Consider the following 18,684-nt stretch of genomic DNA (forward strand, 5'->3'; position numbering starts at 1 on the left):
AGCGTAATTCTTATGAGCGCTATTGAACAGTGAGCTACAGGGACGTCTGCAATATCCTATGTGAATGAAAATCTGCAAGTGGTGAGGGAGAGAGGCATGGTCCTAACAGCATCTTTTTTCACCTCACAAGCCAAATGGGAGAACAATGCCAGGGAAAGCGAGAGGGCACACTTAGACGGTGGGGTCCCCCAGCTTGTGTCTCTGAAACATTTTGAGGAGATGGTCCTTGATGTGCCCATAGTTGCAAGCCACTGCAACATTGGAGACGAAAGAAGAGGAGTCCAACAGAGACAAGGTGAACAGATCTCAACATCCCCAGTGTCAGAGGATGCATGGCAATCCTCCGGTACAACAAGCTGTCAATGCATAAGCTGTCATCTCATTATTTTATGCAGCTGAAACATCTGTTGCTTGTTCGGATTTCTCATAACCACCTTCTGTTATGTCTCCCACAGGGCCAGCTGCAGAAGGGAAAGAGTCACAATACTGCCAAGCTGTTCAGGAGGAGTCAGAGGAGGAAGAAACTTCGAAGCCTGCACCGTCACATCTTTCTTGTGCACCCTCCATCAGTGCAGATACTTGTACCTCATTGGATCCTCGCGCATTATTAGAGATGGTGGCACAGGGTGAAGCGCACATTACTTCAGAGTAGGAGAAGACGGGGAGGCAAAGTCAGCTGTGGACAATCCCCCTGGGAGAATGGAGGACAGGTGCAGCCCTGCTCAGCAGAGTGGAGATGCAAAGCCTCAGGAGTAACGAAACAGGCAGCTCTACTTGGAGAACCAACATAAGATGTGTGCCCACATGTCGGAGTTACCTGAGGCACTGTGGAGTCCTGGGATGAGAATAGAGGAGTTCACTCATCTCATGAGCTCCTCCATTGAGAGAGTGGTTAACCTCATGGAGAGCCACGTGCAGCATCACTCAGAGTGGATGCAGAAACAGTGCACTAACATGCAGAGAATACATGCCGCAGTGACCGGTCAGTGGTGCAAGTAGCGCAACGATGCGTGGAGTGGATGCCAGCAGTGCCCCAGCTGGTGGTTCCTTCTAGTGATCAAGGACTGCATGAAAGGGCTCAGGTGGTGACAGATGGTGATGAGGGGGCCATCCCTCAAAGGGCTCTGTCATCATCATCTGCCTCCATGGCCAATCCAACCAATGAAGCAGCTGTAGAGCCACGCCCTGTGATAAAAGCTGTACCTGCAGTGATGCCAGTACAGCAGCTTTTGGAGGTGCCCCTCCATGACAAGGTTGAGTGCCATGGGAACTTCAGACCCAGACAGGCACTAGCAAGCAGACTGCCTCCACCTCATCCTCAGCCGCAGGGGAAGCACATCGTAGGAGTGGCCATGACCACCATGTCGATAATGTCTCTTTGTTGGGTGTTTATGTTGTGCATGAGATCAAATTGGATCAAGCACTGGGAATCTCGTTTCACTAAGGCAGACTTTTGTGTTTTCATTTCTTTATGATGAAAGGCAGGAGGATGGAGAATAAGGATTGGCAAAACAAGGGAGTGTATTGGGGAAGAGTATGTTAGGTGGAGACCCTGGAGCCTTGCAGTGTTTGTGCCATTGGAAGGTTGCTGACTTTTGTTCTTAACGGATGTTTGCTGTCACTCAGATGAAGGAGAATCTCCTCTCCAAATGTCCTGCAGACTAAGTCTTTCTCAGGTGAAAGGCATCTGGATCAGAGTGGCCCAGTGTCCATGCCATCCTGATAAACATTCCACCTCCGCAGCGTGCCACAGTGACATCCCTACAAAGCATGAGGATCATTCTCCTGTTCAGCCTCCTCCTCATCTTTGTCGTCATTACTTTTCCTCACCTGTGGAGCTGTGCCTTTCTAGCGCTTCCCCCTCTTCAAGCTCTGTGGAGGTATATGTTATGGAGAGCGCAGCAAAACACTACAGTGCGCAAGATCCTTGGGGGAGTGTACTGGAGGGTGCCATTCAACCGGTCAAGGCACCTGAACCGATGGTCTGCTCAATAATCATCCTTGTGCTCAGGTGGCATCGGTTGTAGTGTGTCTCAGCCTCTGTGACACACCCTGTGATAAAAGCTGTCCTTGCAGTGATGCCAGTGCAGCAGCCTTTGGAGGTGCAAATGGAGTCATCAACCGTCTCCTCACTGGTAAGCCTTATCTGCTGAACAGCCACCATGGCTTTCCGGCTCCTTGAAGAGCTGCAACACCTGTGATTGCTGAAGGATGAAGGCATATTCCTGGATAGTGTGCACACACCTGCATGATGCATTTGCCATGGCCCCAGATCAGCTGGATGTTTAGAGAATGGAATCCCTTCCTGTTGAGGAATCTCCCTGGCTGGACGCTTGGTGCCTTGATGGCAACCTGGGTGCAATCGACAATCCCCTGCACCAGAGGGAATGCAGCGAAAGAGGCAAATCGCACTGCCCTTTGAACTTTGTGGGCGGCGCAGTGGTTAGCACCACAGCCTCACAGCTCCAGCGACCCGGGTTCAACTCTGCCTGTGCGGAGTTTGTAAGTTCTCCCTGTGACCGTGTGTACATAATGGGCTGAATGGCCTCATTCTGTCCTGTAACCATTCTGTGATTCTAGTTCAGTCATATAGATAGACCAATATGTCCTTAGGTTCAATCCCCAGTCTGTGCTGAGTTTTCTGATCCTAATCTTAGTGGCAGTAGCAATGTTGCAATCGACCTCAGTACCTCTAGTTTAGGGGAGGAAAAACAGAATGGTTCCAGCATCATCTTCTCAAAACCATATCTGTAAATATCAGTTGGATAGGATTAGGTCAGCTGTCTTGCCCTCTTCAGTCAAATAGGCTGGCAACACTGTTGAGTTTTCCCATGCATAATGGCCACTAGGGCAATATACCAAAAGGTACCTGTCACCTGTGAAACTCCATGCTGTTAAGGACACAATGCATCCAGAAAAGGTGAGGATTATCAAATTGTTGAGAAAAAAAGATTTGAAAAATAAATTTATATGATCTTTAATGTTAGATGGGGATGAAATGGGTCTATTGCTGTGGTGCGAAATGAGCTCACAGTAAATGATCAGCCCATTTTACATAGCACCTAACCTTCTTGCCCACTGAAGAGAATTGAAAAGGAAATTGGATGTGGTGTAAAACAGGCTACTGATTCACTTTGAGCTGATTTCACACGCCGAGCATAGACCAATTCCATGCCCATGTCTTCAAAATGGGTCGTACCAAGATAACATTTTGCAGTGTTAGTTATCTTTAGCTTCTACTTCTACATGAAAAAATGTAATTATGGGGCAATTCTGGTTTATGCAGCATTAGAAAGACTTCATAATGTAAAACAAGCTTGCTATAGAGAACAGAGAAACCACAAATAACCCCTCAATAATAGTTATTTTTTAAAATTGCTCATGATTTCTTTTATTGCATTGTTAATAATTTAAGGGCTGTAGTGACATTTCTGCACTAGGATTGTTAGAAGTGAAATGTTGTATTTATGTACTTTCCCCATGGTATTCTGAGTTATTTTCTTTTCATTTTCCTATTCTGAGAGTGTCATATATAATTTCCTGACTGTAATAGGCACATGATTAATCCCTTGGGAATGACCAATAGCATCTTTGAACTGGCTGCCAGGAAAGGTGTGAGAGTAGAGTGGGTTATCTTCAATTTCTCTACTCCCTTTCCCTCCAAAGAAGTCCTTTCTCCCAGTTCACTGGAATTCCACAGTTTTAGAGATTTATCAATAAATTCTTTCATTTTTCGGATCCACGTGAAAGAATTCATTTCAGTCAGGTTTGCCAAATTTGCATGCACAGCTTCTGCTTAATGAATATTATGTACTTAGTTCCTGCATGTAAAACATGGGGCGGGAGGTGCCCACCTGACCAAAATATGTAAATTACCCCCTCAAGGGGCGGCACAGTGGCGCAGTGGTTAGCACTGCAGCCTCACAGCCCCAGCGACCCGGGTTCAATTCTGGGTACTGCCTGTGTGGAGTTTGCAAGTTCTCCCTGTGTCTGCTTGGGTTTTCTCCGGGTGCTCCGGTTTCCTCCCACAAGCCAAAAGACTTGCAGGTTGGTAGGTTAATTGGCCATTATAAATTGCCCCTAGTATAGGTAGGTGGTAGGGAAATATGTGGATAGGTGGGGATGTGGTAAGAATATGGGATTAGTGTAGGATTAGTATAAATGGGTGGTTGATGGTCGGCACAGACTCGGTGGGTCAAAGGGCCTGTTTCAGTGCTGTATCTCTCAACTAAACATCCTGCACACAATTTCCTGACATTGTATGTGGAGCGCTAATTCTTAATTCAGCCCATGTGAAATGATCATCCAGGCCTGTTACATTTATTTTAAATTCATTCTTGGGATTATGGATGTGACTAGCAAAGCCAGCATTTACTGTCCACCCTTGTTGCCTTGAGACAGTGCTGCAGGGCCGCCTCCTTCAACCACTGCAGTCCATGTGGTGAAGGTACTCTAACAGCACTATTAGGTAGGGAGTTTCAGTATGTTGAACCAGCGATGATGAGGGAAACAGTGATATATTTCCAAGTCAGGATAAAATGTGACGTGGAGTTGATGTTGTTGCCATGCACTTGCTGCCCTTGTCCTTCTAGGTGGTAGAGGTCACCGGTTTGGGAGGTGCTGTCGAAGAACTCTATAGATAGTACACACTGCAGGCACTGTATAACAGTGGTGGAGAGACTATATGTTTAAGTCAGGAGATAAGACACTCTCTTCAGAATACCCAACTCTGATCAGTTCTAATAGTAATGGCATTCATGTGGTTGGTCCAGTTGAGTTTATGTTATTTGATGACCCTATAAAATTGATAGTGGGGATTTGGCAGTGTTAATGCCATTGAATATCAAGGAGAGTTGGTTAGGCTCGCTTTTATTGGAGATGGTTATTGCCTGGCATTTATATGGCATTAATGCTACCTGCTACTTATTAGCCCAAGCCTGGATGCTGTGCTAGTATTGCTGCATGTGAGGGTGGACTGCTTCATTATCTGAGGAATTGGGAATAGACTCAACAGTATAATCAACAACAAACATCCCCACCTAGACCTTATGATAAAGGGAAGGTCATTGATGAAGTATCCAGGCCTAGGACATTTCCCTGAGGAACTTCTGCAACAATGCCCTGGGACTGAGATGACTGGCCTTCAAGAACCACAACCACCTTCCGGTTAGGTATGACTCCAGCTACTGGAGAGTTTTCAACCTGACTTCAGTTTTACTCAAGCCCCTCGGTGCTGCATTCAGCTGATTAATACCTTGATGTTAAGGTCAGCCAATCTCACCTCGCTTCACCTCTGGAATTCAGCTCTTTCCCCTATTTGGACCAAGGTTGTAATGAGGACTGCAGCCAAAATGGTAGAAACCAAACTGAGCATCTATCAGCAAGTTATTAGTGAGTAACTACCGCTCGATAACACTGTTGATGATTCCTCCATTACTTTGCTGATGAATGAAAATCGGTTGATAGGTGGGTAATTGGCTGAGTTGGATTTGTTCTGCTTTTTGTGGACAGGACATTGCTGGGTAATTTTCCCCATTGTCGATATTATGATCCCAGTGGATATTACCATGAAATCAAAAGAATCAAATCCAATGACTGACTCCAATTTAGGAAATCAAAAACCAAATGGACAAAATTTCACTTTTATAAAGTTTACTTTAACACTCAAACCAAAACCAACATAAATTAATCATGAATTAACAGTTAAATCACAGTCTTTATATATATCTTAAAGATTACATGTTAATTAGCAGATGCAACAAAGGTAGTCCTTATGAGTAGTCTTATCAGCAAATTAGCACTGAACAGTCACACAGTACAACAAAATCACGATCTTCCTTAGGTAGTTTTTCAAATTATGTCCTCCAGAATGCAGATAAGGAAGTAATGAGGTCCCGTCAATAGCGGGCGATGCAATCTTCCCTTTAATGGTTTGGTTTTGTTGCCTCTTGAACAACCTCAGCGTTGCCCACTAACTTTCTAATGGCATGGTTCTGCTGATAACTTTTCAGTCGCCGAAGACAACTGCCATAAGTCATTCACCATTGGTCAGCCTCAGTCCAGGCTCCTTTGCCTGCAGTCAAACTGCTTCAACCAGATACTTTGTAGTCTGATTCTCTAGAAGCCCAGAAACTTGCAACTCTCAGCCTGTCTCTTTAAAACAATCTGGCTGATCTTCCATCCACTGCAGTGTCCTTCACAACTCCCCAAAAGTCTTTTTACAAAATACGCACAGCCTTTTAGCTGGCTTGCACCTTTTCCAAAAGCCTTCTGGTCAAAACTGAAACCTGGAACCCCCAGTCACATGTCCTTGGTAAAAAATAAAAGGTGCATTTTTTTTCTAAGTTACAGGACTGTTTGTCTAACTTGGGTTTGACTCCCCAGAAACCTGGAATCCTTTTAGTTTTAATTTCAAATCAGGGACTATCTCAAAAAAAAACAAACACAGGCTGTGCTGCATCACAGTCGTGCAGTTGCTAGTATTGTAGCTGTACTGGAACAGCTTACTAGAGGTTGGGCTGATTTTGGAGTACAGGTCTTCAGCATCAGACTGTTGTTGGGGCCCATAGCCTTTGCTATGTCCAGTGTGCTCAGCCATTTCTTAATAACATGTAGAGTGAATTGAATTTGCTAAAGAGTGGCTTCCGTAATGGGTGGGATCTCAGGAGGAGGCCGAGAAGGAAGGATCATCCGCACTGCACCTTCGGCTGAAGGTGGCTGCAAGAGTTTAGCCGAGTCTTTTATACTCACCTGCTGAGGTCTGAAGTCATTGAGGATGGGGATGTTTATGTTGCCTCCGCCTCCTGTTGGTTGATTAATTGTCTGTCACCATTCACAACTGGATGTGGCACAACTGTAGATCAACAACCGCAACTTATATTTAAATAGCGCCTTTAACGTAATAAAACATCCCAAGGCGCCTCACAGGAGCATTATAAAACAAGGTATGACAGCAATCCACAAAAGGGGATATTAAGTTAGATGACCAAAAGCTTAGCCAAAGAGGTAGGTTTTAAGGAGTGTCTTAAAAGGAGGAGAGGTGGAGAGGTGAGGGAGGGTATTCCTGAGCTTGGTACCCTGTCTATTCCTTTCAGTATTTTGTAGGTTTCAATGAGATCACCTCTCATTCTGCGAAACTCTAGAGAATACAGGCCCAGTTTCCTCAATCTCTCTTCATAGGACAGACCTGCATCCTGGGAATAAGTCTGGTGAACCTTTGTTGCATCCCCCCAATGGCAATAATATCCTTTCTAAGGTAAGGGGACCAAAACTGCACACAGGTACTCCAGGTGCGGTCTAACCAAGGTTCTATACAATTGAAGCAAGACTTCATTACTCCTGTACTCAAATCCTCTTGCGATAAAAGCTAACATACCATTAGCCTTCTTAGTTGCTTTCTGCACCTGCATGTTAGATTTCAGTGACTTATTGACGAGAACACCCAGGTCCCTTTGTACATCTACACTTTCAAATCTCTTACCATTTAAGAAATACTCTGCACATCTATTTCTCCTACCAAAGTGGATAACCTCACATTTTTCAACATTATATTCCATCTGCCACGGTCTTGCCCACTTGCTAAGTCTTTACAAATCCCCTTGAAGCTGCTTTGCATTTTCCTCACAACACACATTCTCACCAAGTTTTGTGTCATCCGGGAAGTTGGAAATACTACATTTGGTCCCCACATCCAAATCATTGATATATATTGTGAACAGCTGTGGTCCAAGCACGGATCCCTGCGGTACCCCACTAGTCACAGCCTGCCAACGTGAGAATGACCCGTTTATTCCTATTCTGTTTTCTGCCTGATAACCAATCCTTACTCCCGGTGCCACATGCTAGTGAGTATAGGAATAGGAGGATAGAACAGATGAATGCATGGCTGAAGAGATGGTGCAGGAGGGAGGGCTTTAGTTTCCTGGATCACTGGGTCTGTTTCTGGCAAAGGTGGGACCTGTACGAGTCGGACAAGTTGCACCTGAAGTGGAACAGGACCAACATCCTTGCTGGGAGGTTTGCTAGTGCTGTTTCGGTGTTGGGGGTGGGGGGGGGTGGTGACGTTAAACTAATTTGGCAGGGGGATGGGATACAGAGTGGAGGTACAGTAGGGGGTGATACACAGTGAAATATCGAAGAGAAACTGTCAGTCTGGAAGGCAGAGCAAATATAGACCTGTTAAGGCACAAGTGAATAATGCAAGGCTGGATTGCATCTATTTTAACGCAAGGAGTCTTACTAGTAAGGCAGATGAATTGAAGGCATTGATTAACACATGGGAATATGATATTATTGCTATGACAGAGACATGGTTGAGGCAAGGGTAGGACTGGCAGCTCAATATTCAGGGGTATGAATCTTCAGGCGTGACGGGGCTGGAGGCTGGGGGTGGGGTGCGGTGTAAAAGAGGAGGTGGCATTGCACTGTTTATCAAGGAGTCAATTACTGCAGTAAGGAGGGATGATATCTGAGAAGGTTCCTCAAATGAGGCCATATGAGTAGAACTTAAAAACAAAAAGGCCACCAAACAAACAGTCAGGGAGAGAGGTATAAAAATAATAGGGTAATATTAGCAGGGGATTTCAATCCCTATATTAACTGGGATGGTCTTAGTGCAAAAGGCTTAAAGGGGGCAGAATTCTTAAAGTGCATCCAGGAGAGCTTTTTGAGCCAGCACGTAGAAAGTCTGACAAGAGAAGGGTGGTACTGGACTTAATCTTAGGGAATGAAGCCGGACAAGTGGTAGAAGTGTCATTGGGGGAGCATTTGGGGGATATTGACCATAATTCTAAGATTTAAGGTAGTTATGGAAAAGGACAAAGGTGGACTGAAAATAAAGGTACTGAATTGGGGGAAGGCCGATTTCAATATGATAAAACAGGATCTGGCCAAAGTGGACTGGGAGTAGCTACTTGCAGAAAAGTCTACATCAGACCAGTGGGACTCATTCAAAAAGGAAATAGTAAGAGTTCAGCATGTTTCCATAAAGGTGAAGGATAGGATGAACACGTCCAGGGAACCCTGGATGTCAAGGGATATAGAGGATTGGATAAGGAAGAAAAAAGGAGGCTTCTGGCAGATTCACAGCGCTGAAAACAGCGGAGGCCCTAGAGGAGTATAGAAAGTGTGGGAGGTACTTTAAAAAGTAATAAAAACAAGAAATGCTGGAACCACTCAGCAGGTCTGGCAGCATCTGTGGAAAGAGAAGCAGAGTCAACGTTTCGAGTCAGTGACCCTTCTTCCGAAGAAGGGTCATTGACCCGAAACGTTGACTCTGCTTCTCTTTCCACAGATGCTGTCAGACCTGCTGAGTGGTTCCAGCATTTCTTGTTTTTATTTCAGATTTCCAGCATCCGCAGTATTTTGCTTTTACTTAAAAAATTAAGTAGGAAAGCGAAGAGGGGGCATGAAAAAATACTGGCGCTCAAGCTACAGGAAAATCCCAAGGCATTTTATAAGTATATTCAGGGCAAGAGGATAACCAGGGAAAGAGTAGTGCCCATTAGGGACCAAAGTGGCAATCTGTGTGTGGAACCAGAGGATGTTGGTGAGGTTTTAAATTATTACTTTTCATCTGTGTTCACTATGGAGACAGACGATGTAGGTGTAGAGGTCAGGGAGGGGGATTGTGATATACTTGAATAAATTAGCATTGAAAGGCAGGAAGTATTAGCTGTTTTAGCAGGCTTAAAAGTGGATAAATCCCCAGGCCCAGATGAGATGTATCCCAGGCTGCTCGATGAGGCCAGGGAGGAGTTTGCAGGAGCTCTGACACAAACTTTCAAATCCTCTCTGACCACAGGAGAGGTGCCAAGAGGACTGAAGGACAGCAAATGTAGTACCATTATTCAAGAAGGGTAGCAGGGATAAACCAGGTAATTGCAGGCCAGTGAGTCTATCATCAGTGGTAGGGAAAGCATTGGAAAAAACTCTGAGGGACAGGATTAATCTCTGCTTGGAGAGGCAGGGATTAATCAAGGATAGTCAGCATGGCTTTGTCAGGAGGAGATCATGTCTAACAAATTAGATTGAATTTTTCGAGGAGCTGACTAGTTGTGTAGATGAGGGTAAAGCAGTAGATGTAGTCTACATGGACTTCAGTAAGGCTTTTGATAAGGTCTCACATGGGAGATTGATCAAGAAGGTAAGAGCCCATGGGATCCAGGACAATTTGACAAATTGGATCCAAAATTGGCTTAGTGGCAGCAGGCAGAGGGTGATGATCGAGGGTTGTTTTTGTGATTGGAAGCCTGTGACCAGTGGTGTGCCGCAGGGATCAGTGCTGGGACCCTTGCTGTTTGTTGTGTACATTAATGATTTAGACATGAATACAGGAGGTATGATCAGTTAGTTCGCAGAAGACATGAAAATTGGTGGTGTCGTAAACAACCTTAGATTACAGGACAATATAGATGTGTTGGTAAGATGGGCAGAGCTGTGGCAAATGGAATTTATTCCTGAGAAGTGTGAGGTGATGCATTTTGGGAGGACTAACAATGGGTGGTAAGACCCTCGGAAGTACAGAGGGACCTTGGTGTACTTGTCCATAGATCACTGAAGGCAGCAGCACAGGTAGGTAAGGTGGTTAGGAAGGCATATGGGATACTTGCCTTTATTAGCTGAGGCATAGAATATAAGAGCAGGGAGGTTATGCTGGAGCTATATAAAACGCTAGTTCGGCCACAGCTGGAGTACTGTGTACAGTTCTGGTCGCCATACTATAGGAAGGATGTGATTACACTGGAGAGGATGCAGAGGAGATTCACCAGGATGTTGCCTAGGATGGAGCATTTCAGCTATGAAGAGAGACTGGATAGGCTGGGGTTGTTTTCCTTAGAGCAGAGAAGCCTGAGGGAGGACCTGATTGAGGTAAGCAAAATTATGAGAGGCATAGATAGGGTAGATAGGAAGAAACTTTTTCCCTTAGCGGAGGTGTCAATAACCAGGGGGCATAGATTTAAGGTAAGGGGCAGGAGGTTGAGAGGGGATTTGAGGAAAATAATTTTGACCCAGTGGGTGGTTGGAATCTGGAACACACTGCCTGAAATGTGGCAGAGGCAGGAACCCTCACAACATTTACGAAGTATTTAGCTGAGCACTTGAAACGTCATAGCATGCAAGGCTATGGGCCAAGTGCTGGAAAATGGGATTAGAATAGATAGGTGCTTGATGGCTGGCACAGACACGATGGGCCTGTTGCTGTGCTGTATAACTCTATGACATGAAATCATGCCAGTATATTACCTCCTGTCTCATGTGCTTTAATTTTGCTAACCAACTTCCTGTGGAGGACCTAATCAAAGGCCTTTTGAAGTCGGTGCAGAATTCTCTCGAAGAGGTGGGTTTTCAGCAGGTCATGAGTCATAGAGTTGTACAGCACAGAAACAGAACCTTCGGCCCATTGTGTCTGTGCTGGCCATCAAGCACCTAACTATTCTAACCCATTTTCCAGCACTTGGCCCGTAGCCTTGTATGCTATGGCGTTTCAAGTGCTCATCTAAATACTTCTTAAATGTTGTGAGGGTTCCTGCCTGTACCACCTCTTCAGGCAGTGCATTCCAGATTCCAACGACCCTCTGAGTGAAAAAAGTTTTCCTCAAATCCCCTCTAAACCTCCTGCACCTTACCTTAAATCTATGCCCCCTGGTTATTGACCCCTCCATTACGGGAAAAAGTTTCTTCCTATCTAACCTATCAATGCCCCTCATAATTTTGTATACTTCAATCATATCTCCCCTCAGCCTTCTCTACTCTAAGGAAAACAATCCCAGCCTTTTCAGTAACTCTTCATAGCTGAAATGCTTCAGCCCAGGCAACATCCTGGTGAATCTCCTCTGCACCCTCTCCTGTGTAGTCACATCCTTCCTATAGTGTGATGCCCAGAGCTGTACACAGTACTCCAGCTGTGGTCTAACTAGCATTTTATACAGTTCCATCATAACCTCCCTGCTCTTATATTCTATGCCTCGGCTAATAAAGGCAAGTATCCCATATGCCTTCCTAACCACCTCATCTACCTGTGCTGCTGCCTTCAGTGATCTATGGACAAGTACACCAAGATCCCTCTGACCCTCTGTACTTCCTAGGGTCCGACCATCCATTGTATATTCCCTTGCCTTGTTAGTCATCCCAAAATGCATCACTTCAAACTTCTCAGGATTAAATTCCATTTGCCACTGCTCTGCCCATCTTACCAGCCCATCTATATCGTCCTGTAATCTAAAGCTTTCCTCCTCACTATTTACGACACCACCAATTTTCATGTTATCTGCGAACGTACTGATCATACCTCCTATATTCATGTCTAAATCATTAATGTACACTACAAACACCAAGGGTCCCAGCACCGATCCCTGCGGTACACCACTGGTCACAGGTTTCCACTCGCAAAAACAACCCTCAACCATCACTGTCTGCCTCCTGCCACTAAGCCAATTTTGGATCCAATTTGCCAAATGCCCTGGATCCCATGGGCTCTTAACTTCTTAACCAATCTCCCATGCGGGACCTTATCAAAAGTCTTACTGAAGTCCATATAGACTACATCAACTGCTTTACCCTCATCTACATATTTCGTCACCACCTCAAAAAATTCAATCAAGTTAGTCAGACACGACCTCCCCCGACAAAGCCATGCTGACTATCCCTGATTAATCCCTGCCTCTCCAAGTGGAGATTAATCCTATCCCTCAGAATTTTATTCAATATTTTCCCTACCGCTGATGCCTGCAATTACCTGGTTTATCCCTGCTACCCTTCTTAAATAATGGTACCATATTCGCTGTCCTCCAGTCCTCTGGCACCTCTCCTGTGGCCAGAGAGGATTTGAAAATTTATGTCAGAGCCACTGCTATCTGCTCCCTTGCCTCACATAACAGCCTGTGATACATCTCATCTGGGCCTGGGGATTTATCCACTTTTAAGCCTGCTAAAACAGCTAATACTTCCTCCCTTTCAGTGCTAACATGTTCAAGTATATCACAATCCCCCTCCCTGATCTCTACACCTACATCGTCCTTCTCCATAGGGAACACAGATGAAAAGTAATCATTTCAAACCTTACCTATGTTCTCCGTTTCCACACACAGATTGCCACTTTGGTCCCTAATGGGCCCTACTCTTTCCCTGGTTATCCTCTTGCACTTAACACACTTATAAAATGCCTTAGGATTTTCCTTTATCTTGACCGCCAGTGTTTTTTCATGTCCCCTCTTCGCTCTCCTACTTTTTTAAGTACCCCCCTACACTTCCTATGCTCCTCTAGTCCCTCCACTGTTTTCAGCGCTCTGAATCTGCCATAAGCCTCCTTTTTTTTCCCTGATCCAATCCTCTATATCTCTTTGACATCCAGGGTTCCCTGGACTTGTTAGTCCTACCCTTCACTTTAATGGGTACATGTTGGCTCTGAACTCTCACTATTTCCTTTTTGAATGACTCCCACTGATCTGATGTTGACTTTCCTACAAGTAGCTGCTCCCAGTCCACTTTGGCCAGATCCTGTTTTATCATCTTAAAATTGGCCTTTCCCCAATTCAGTACCTTTATTTTCGGTTCATCTTTGTCCTTTTCCATAACTACCTTAAATCTCACAGAATTATGGTCACTGTCCCCGAAATGTTCCCCCACTGACACTTCTAGCACTTGTGCGGCTTCAGTCATGAAGTTAGTTGCTTGTAGTCTTATCACTTAGGAGATAGTTTTTCTCCACTGGTGGACTTGAAAAGGAACAGATTCAGAGACTTTAAGATTTTACAGCCTCAAGTTCTTTTAAGGCACAGTGGTACTGCCTGGTCGGCTTGCTCCTTTGTCTGAAGTTTGTATTTTTTAAAAAGGAGACCAACATGGCTGCCACACCATGTGACTTCTCACAGTTCCTTTTCCAAATAGGGTAGGGGTTGTGGTTGATTCGCCCCATCCTGCTTTATTGTTATAAGACATTCATCCTGAGGAGGGTTAAGACAATCACCTTGTTTGTTTCAGGAGAAACCCATTCAAATCAGGAATGTCTGCTTATGGTTTTAGGATGGGTTTTGATGACACCTCTTAGTCTGGAAGGTACTCTTTTGTCCTTTCAAACAGTGAGTCTGCTTTTGAATACAGAGGCCGAAGGTCAGCTGACCTTTGGTGGCCATCTTTGCAGCCCATGTCCACTTTTAATGTCCATTGTGGTTCATTTGAAACAAAAGGAAAATTCAGTTCCAGAAGATTCTATGCTGGATACAGTCCATGTTTAGTTATGAATGGGACATGCCTCTACTAGGCATGGCACGGGTCTCATGGACAAGATGAGCTTAGATAGTGCATGTGGGGAGATAGAGAAGATGTGAGTTCAGGGCTATGGCAGGGAGGAGCATTATCTGAGGTTTAGCCAGGTGGGCTAGTGCAAGGGAGGGATGCGGCAGAGGCAGCTGATCGGATGGTTTCGATCTTAGTGACAAAGAAGTCCATGAGCTCCTCACACTTAATGTTGGAGGGGTCAGGAGGAGGGGTTTAAGAAGACGCTGTGCAGTAGAGAAAAGAATTCAGGTGTTGTCTTTGTATTTCAAGATGATCATGGAATAGTGAGCAGTTTTAGCAAATGAGAGCAGGACCCGACAGTGTTTTAAGTGATCCAGCCAGATCTGGCAGTGGATGGTTAAACCAGATGTCTGCCATATCTTTTCAAGATTGCGTCCCTTGTACTTAAGGGAGAGGAGATGAGGGCCATACCAACGGAATGGCCAGTGAGAGAGAGACTGATCTTTTTATTGGGGACTAGGGCATCAAAGGTAGAGGGGAGGGTGCGGTTGAGCAAATCAGTAGCTGCAGAAATATTGTTGCGAACAGAGGGCCAAAGGCTGGATAATTGGGATTTTTGAAAGTGCAGTTGTAAGTGAATTGAGGGATAGCTTTTTCCATGGATGGATACAGAAGGAGGTTGCGTTGGGATGTGAATGAGAGATGTGGGTGGAGAATGATACAAGGAAGTCATCAGACATGGCCTTAAATGTGATTGATTGACTCGCAAGACAACATAAGAACATCAGAAATAGGAGCAGGAGTAGGCCTTTCAGCCCGTCAAGCCTGCCGCACCATTCAATAAGATCATGGCTGATCTGTCCCAGGCCTCAACTCCTCTTTTGGGCCTGCTCCGCCTAACCCGCGACTCCCCGAGATTTCAAAAATCTATCTACCTCCTCCTTAAATGCATTTACTGACCTAGCCTCCACAGCTCTCTGAGGCAGAGAATTCCAGAGATTCACCACCTTCTGAGAGAAGAAATTACTTTGCATCTCAGTTTTAAATGTGTGCCCCCTTATTCTGTAATTATGTCCCCTAGTTCGAGATTCCCCCACCAGTGGAAACATATTCTCAACATCTACCCTGTCAAGCCCCCTTAAAATCTTATATGTTTCTATAAGATCACCTCTCTTCTAAACTCCAATGAATAAAGGCCGAACCTGTTCAGCCGTTCTTGATAAGACAACACCTTCATCCCAGGAATCAGCCTAGTGAACCTTTTCTGAACTGCCTCCAATGCTAGTTTATCCTTCTTCAAATATGGGGACCAAAACTGTATGCAGTACTCCAGGTGTGGCCTCACCAACACCCTGTACAGTTGTAACAAGACTTACCTATTTCTAAACTCTAACCCCATAGCAATAAAGGCCAAAATTCCATTTGCTTTCCTAATTACTTGCTGCACCTGCATCCTAACCTTTTGTGTTTCATGCACAAGAACATCCAGATCCCTCTGTACTGCAGTATTTTGTCGTTTTTCTCCATCAAAATAATAATCTGCCTTTTTATTCTTCCCACCAAAGTGGATTACCTCACACTTTCCCACATTGAACACCATCTGCCAAGTTTTTTCCCACTCACTTAACCTATCTATATCCCTTTGCAGATTCTTTGTGTCCTCATCGCAACATGCCTTCCCACCTATTTTAGTATCGTCAGAAAATTTGGATACGCTACACTCTGCCCCTTCCTCAAAGTCATTAATATTGATAGTAAATAGTTGAGGCCCTAGAACCGATCCTTGTGGCACTCCACTAGTTACGGCTTTCCAACCTGAAAAATACCCATTAATCTCGACTCTCTGCCTTCTGTGTGTTAGTCAGTCCTCAATCCATGCCAACACATTATCCCCAATATCCTGAGCTCTTATTTTGTGCAATAACCTTTTATGTGCCACATTATCAAACGCCTTCTGAAATTCCAAATACACTACATCTACCAGTTCCCCTTTATCCACTCTGCTTGTTATATCCTCAAAGAACTCTAACAAATTTGTCAAGCATGATTTCCCTTTCGTAAAACCATGTTGACTCAGTTTGATTGCATTATGTTTTTCTAAATGTCCTGCTATTTCTTCCTTAATAATGGACTCAAGCATTTTCCCAATGTCTGATGTTAAGCTAACTGGTTTATAGTTTCCTGCTTTCTGTCTCCCTCCTTTCTTGAATAGGGGTGTCACATTAGTGGTTTTCCAATCCACTGGTACCGAACTAGTGCCTCCACTATCTCTGCAGCCACTTCTTTTCAAACCCTTGGATGCAGGCCATCAGGTCCTGGTGACTTGTCTACCTTTCGTCCCATCAGTTTTTCCAGCACCTTTTCCCTCATGATAGAGATTGTTACACGTTCCTCCCTCCCATTTACACCTTGCTCTTCTATTATTGTTGGAATCTTTGCAGTGTCCTCCACCGTGAAGATGGGGGTGGCTGTGAATATGGTTTGGCAAGTTCACATGGAGGGAGAGATCTCGAGAGGATAAGAGGGCACTAAATTCAGAAGAGAGAGAATGTGATGAGTTGAGATGGAGGTTGAAATCACCAAGGATAAGAATTCGTTCAGTGCAGAGGCTGATGGAGGAAAGCGGTGGATATCTCAGTGAGAAAATTTTTATTGTGCTTGGGAGGGCCGTAGAGGATAATGATTTTGAATCAGAGGTGAGAGGAGTGGAACAAGGTGAGATGCCCCAAGAAGCAGAGAGTGCCAGAGGAGTAGGGGGTCAGGCCAAGGTATGATCTGGTGATAAGCGTCACACAGCCCGCAACGGTCTTGTCAGGCAAGTGGTGAAAGATCTAGCCAGGCATCGAGGCTTCATTAAGGGTCATCAGTGCTCAGCCAGGATTCCGTTAAGGCCATGATGTCGATGCAGTCATCCACAATAAGTTCATGGATGCCAGGGGCTTTGTTTACAAGTGAACAGACATTCTGGACAGAGATTTTCTATGTAATCTGTTGGTTATGGGATCACTTAGCTCTATCTATAGCATGCTACCTCCGTTGTTTGGCAAAAAAGTAGTCCTGTGTTGTAGCCTCACCAGGTTGGCACCTCATTTTTAGGTATGCGTGGTGCTGTTCCTGGCATGCTCTTCTACCCTCCTAGTTAAACCAGAGTTGTTCCCCTGGCTTGATGGTAATGGTAGAGTGAGGGATGTGCTGGGCCACAAAGTTACAGATTGTGCGAGAATACAATTCCGTTGCTTTTACTGGCCAACTATGTTGCATGGATGCCCAACTTTGAGCTGCTAGATTCATTCCTAATCGATCTCACTTAGCACATTTGTAGTGCTACACAACACGATAGAGAGTGTCCTCACTGTGAAGACAGGATTTGGTCTCCATGAGGACTGTGCACAGATCACTCCCACTAATATTGTCATGGACAGATGCATCTGTGACACGTAGAATGATAAGGACAAGGACAGCTATGTAGTTCAGGACTCAGCCAGCTCGGTCAGTAATGGTGCTACCAAGCCACACTTGATGATGGACATTGAAGCCCTCCACGCAGACTACATTCTGTGCCCCTGTTACCCTCAGTGTTTCTTCCAAGTGGTGTTCAATATGGAGGAATACTGAAAGATCGACTGAGGAAGGGTGGTCGGTGCTTGACCTGAAGCCATGAGACATCATGGAGTTTGGAGTCAATATTCAGGACTCCCAGTGCCAATCCTACCTGACTGTTTACCACTTAGCCCCTACCTCTGGTTGATCTGTCCTGTTGCTAGAACAGGACATATCCACAGATGGTGATAGTGGAGTCTGGGATGTTGGTTGATTCTATGAGTATGACAATGTCAGGTTGTTGCTTGACTAATCTATGGAACAGCTCCTGAATCCGGGACAGCAGATTGCAGCTTCTGGCAGCAACCCAAAATTTCTCCTAGTGACTTAAATGGCTGCCATTGGGAACCTCCTGTGATGCCAGATATTCCACAAGAGTGTACAGCAGGGATTCCTGATGGATGCATACTAGCATTTATGTCAAGATATGGCCCACATCTGCATTCTGTAGATTTTTGTCTATATTGTAATAGGAAGAAAGGGAAGGAAGGTATCTATTGTGATCGTTAATTTCTATCCAGCCTGTTTTCACCTCTACCTGTCTTCACAGGATTCAAAATTAGTGTTTCTAGATTGGAATCGGGTTTGTAACTTTGCAACCAAACTTGCCCCAGAATGGTCTGTGAAATGGAACAGGATTTCTTCCAGAGGGTCCATTTGAATGACACGTTGGAGTCAACATTTGATTTAACATGTAAAAAGAATGGAGCTCTTCCTTACTTTTGTTTCCTTACAGCTGAAAGCAAGCCAGCTTTTCATGTGGGCCAGACTATATAGAATCAACAGAAAGGTGTTTATTCAGCTGCAGTTTTAGCAGAATTGGGAAAAGAGGATATGCTCCATCTT

At 44.8% G+C, this 18,684-nt stretch overlaps 1 protein-coding gene across 6 annotated transcripts in view; it reads left to right on the forward strand.

The window, feature by feature from the left end:
- dgkb (diacylglycerol kinase, beta) overlaps positions 1 to 18,684 on the forward strand; it is a 1,110,826-nt gene that overhangs the window by 207,163 nt on the left and 884,979 nt on the right. For all 6 annotated transcript variants that reach the window (XM_068051143.1, XM_068051127.1, XM_068051112.1 and 3 more), the window contains one exon: positions 3,613 to 3,620. In XM_068051143.1, coding sequence (XP_067907244.1) covers positions 3,613 to 3,620 — 8 coding nt within the window. The remainder of the gene's footprint in view (positions 1 to 3,612; positions 3,621 to 18,684) is intronic.

The sequence above is a fragment of the Heterodontus francisci genome, chromosome 2 (genome assembly GCF_036365525.1).
Source record: "Heterodontus francisci isolate sHetFra1 chromosome 2, sHetFra1.hap1, whole genome shotgun sequence".
Classification (NCBI taxonomy): Eukaryota; Metazoa; Chordata; class Chondrichthyes; order Heterodontiformes; family Heterodontidae; genus Heterodontus; species Heterodontus francisci.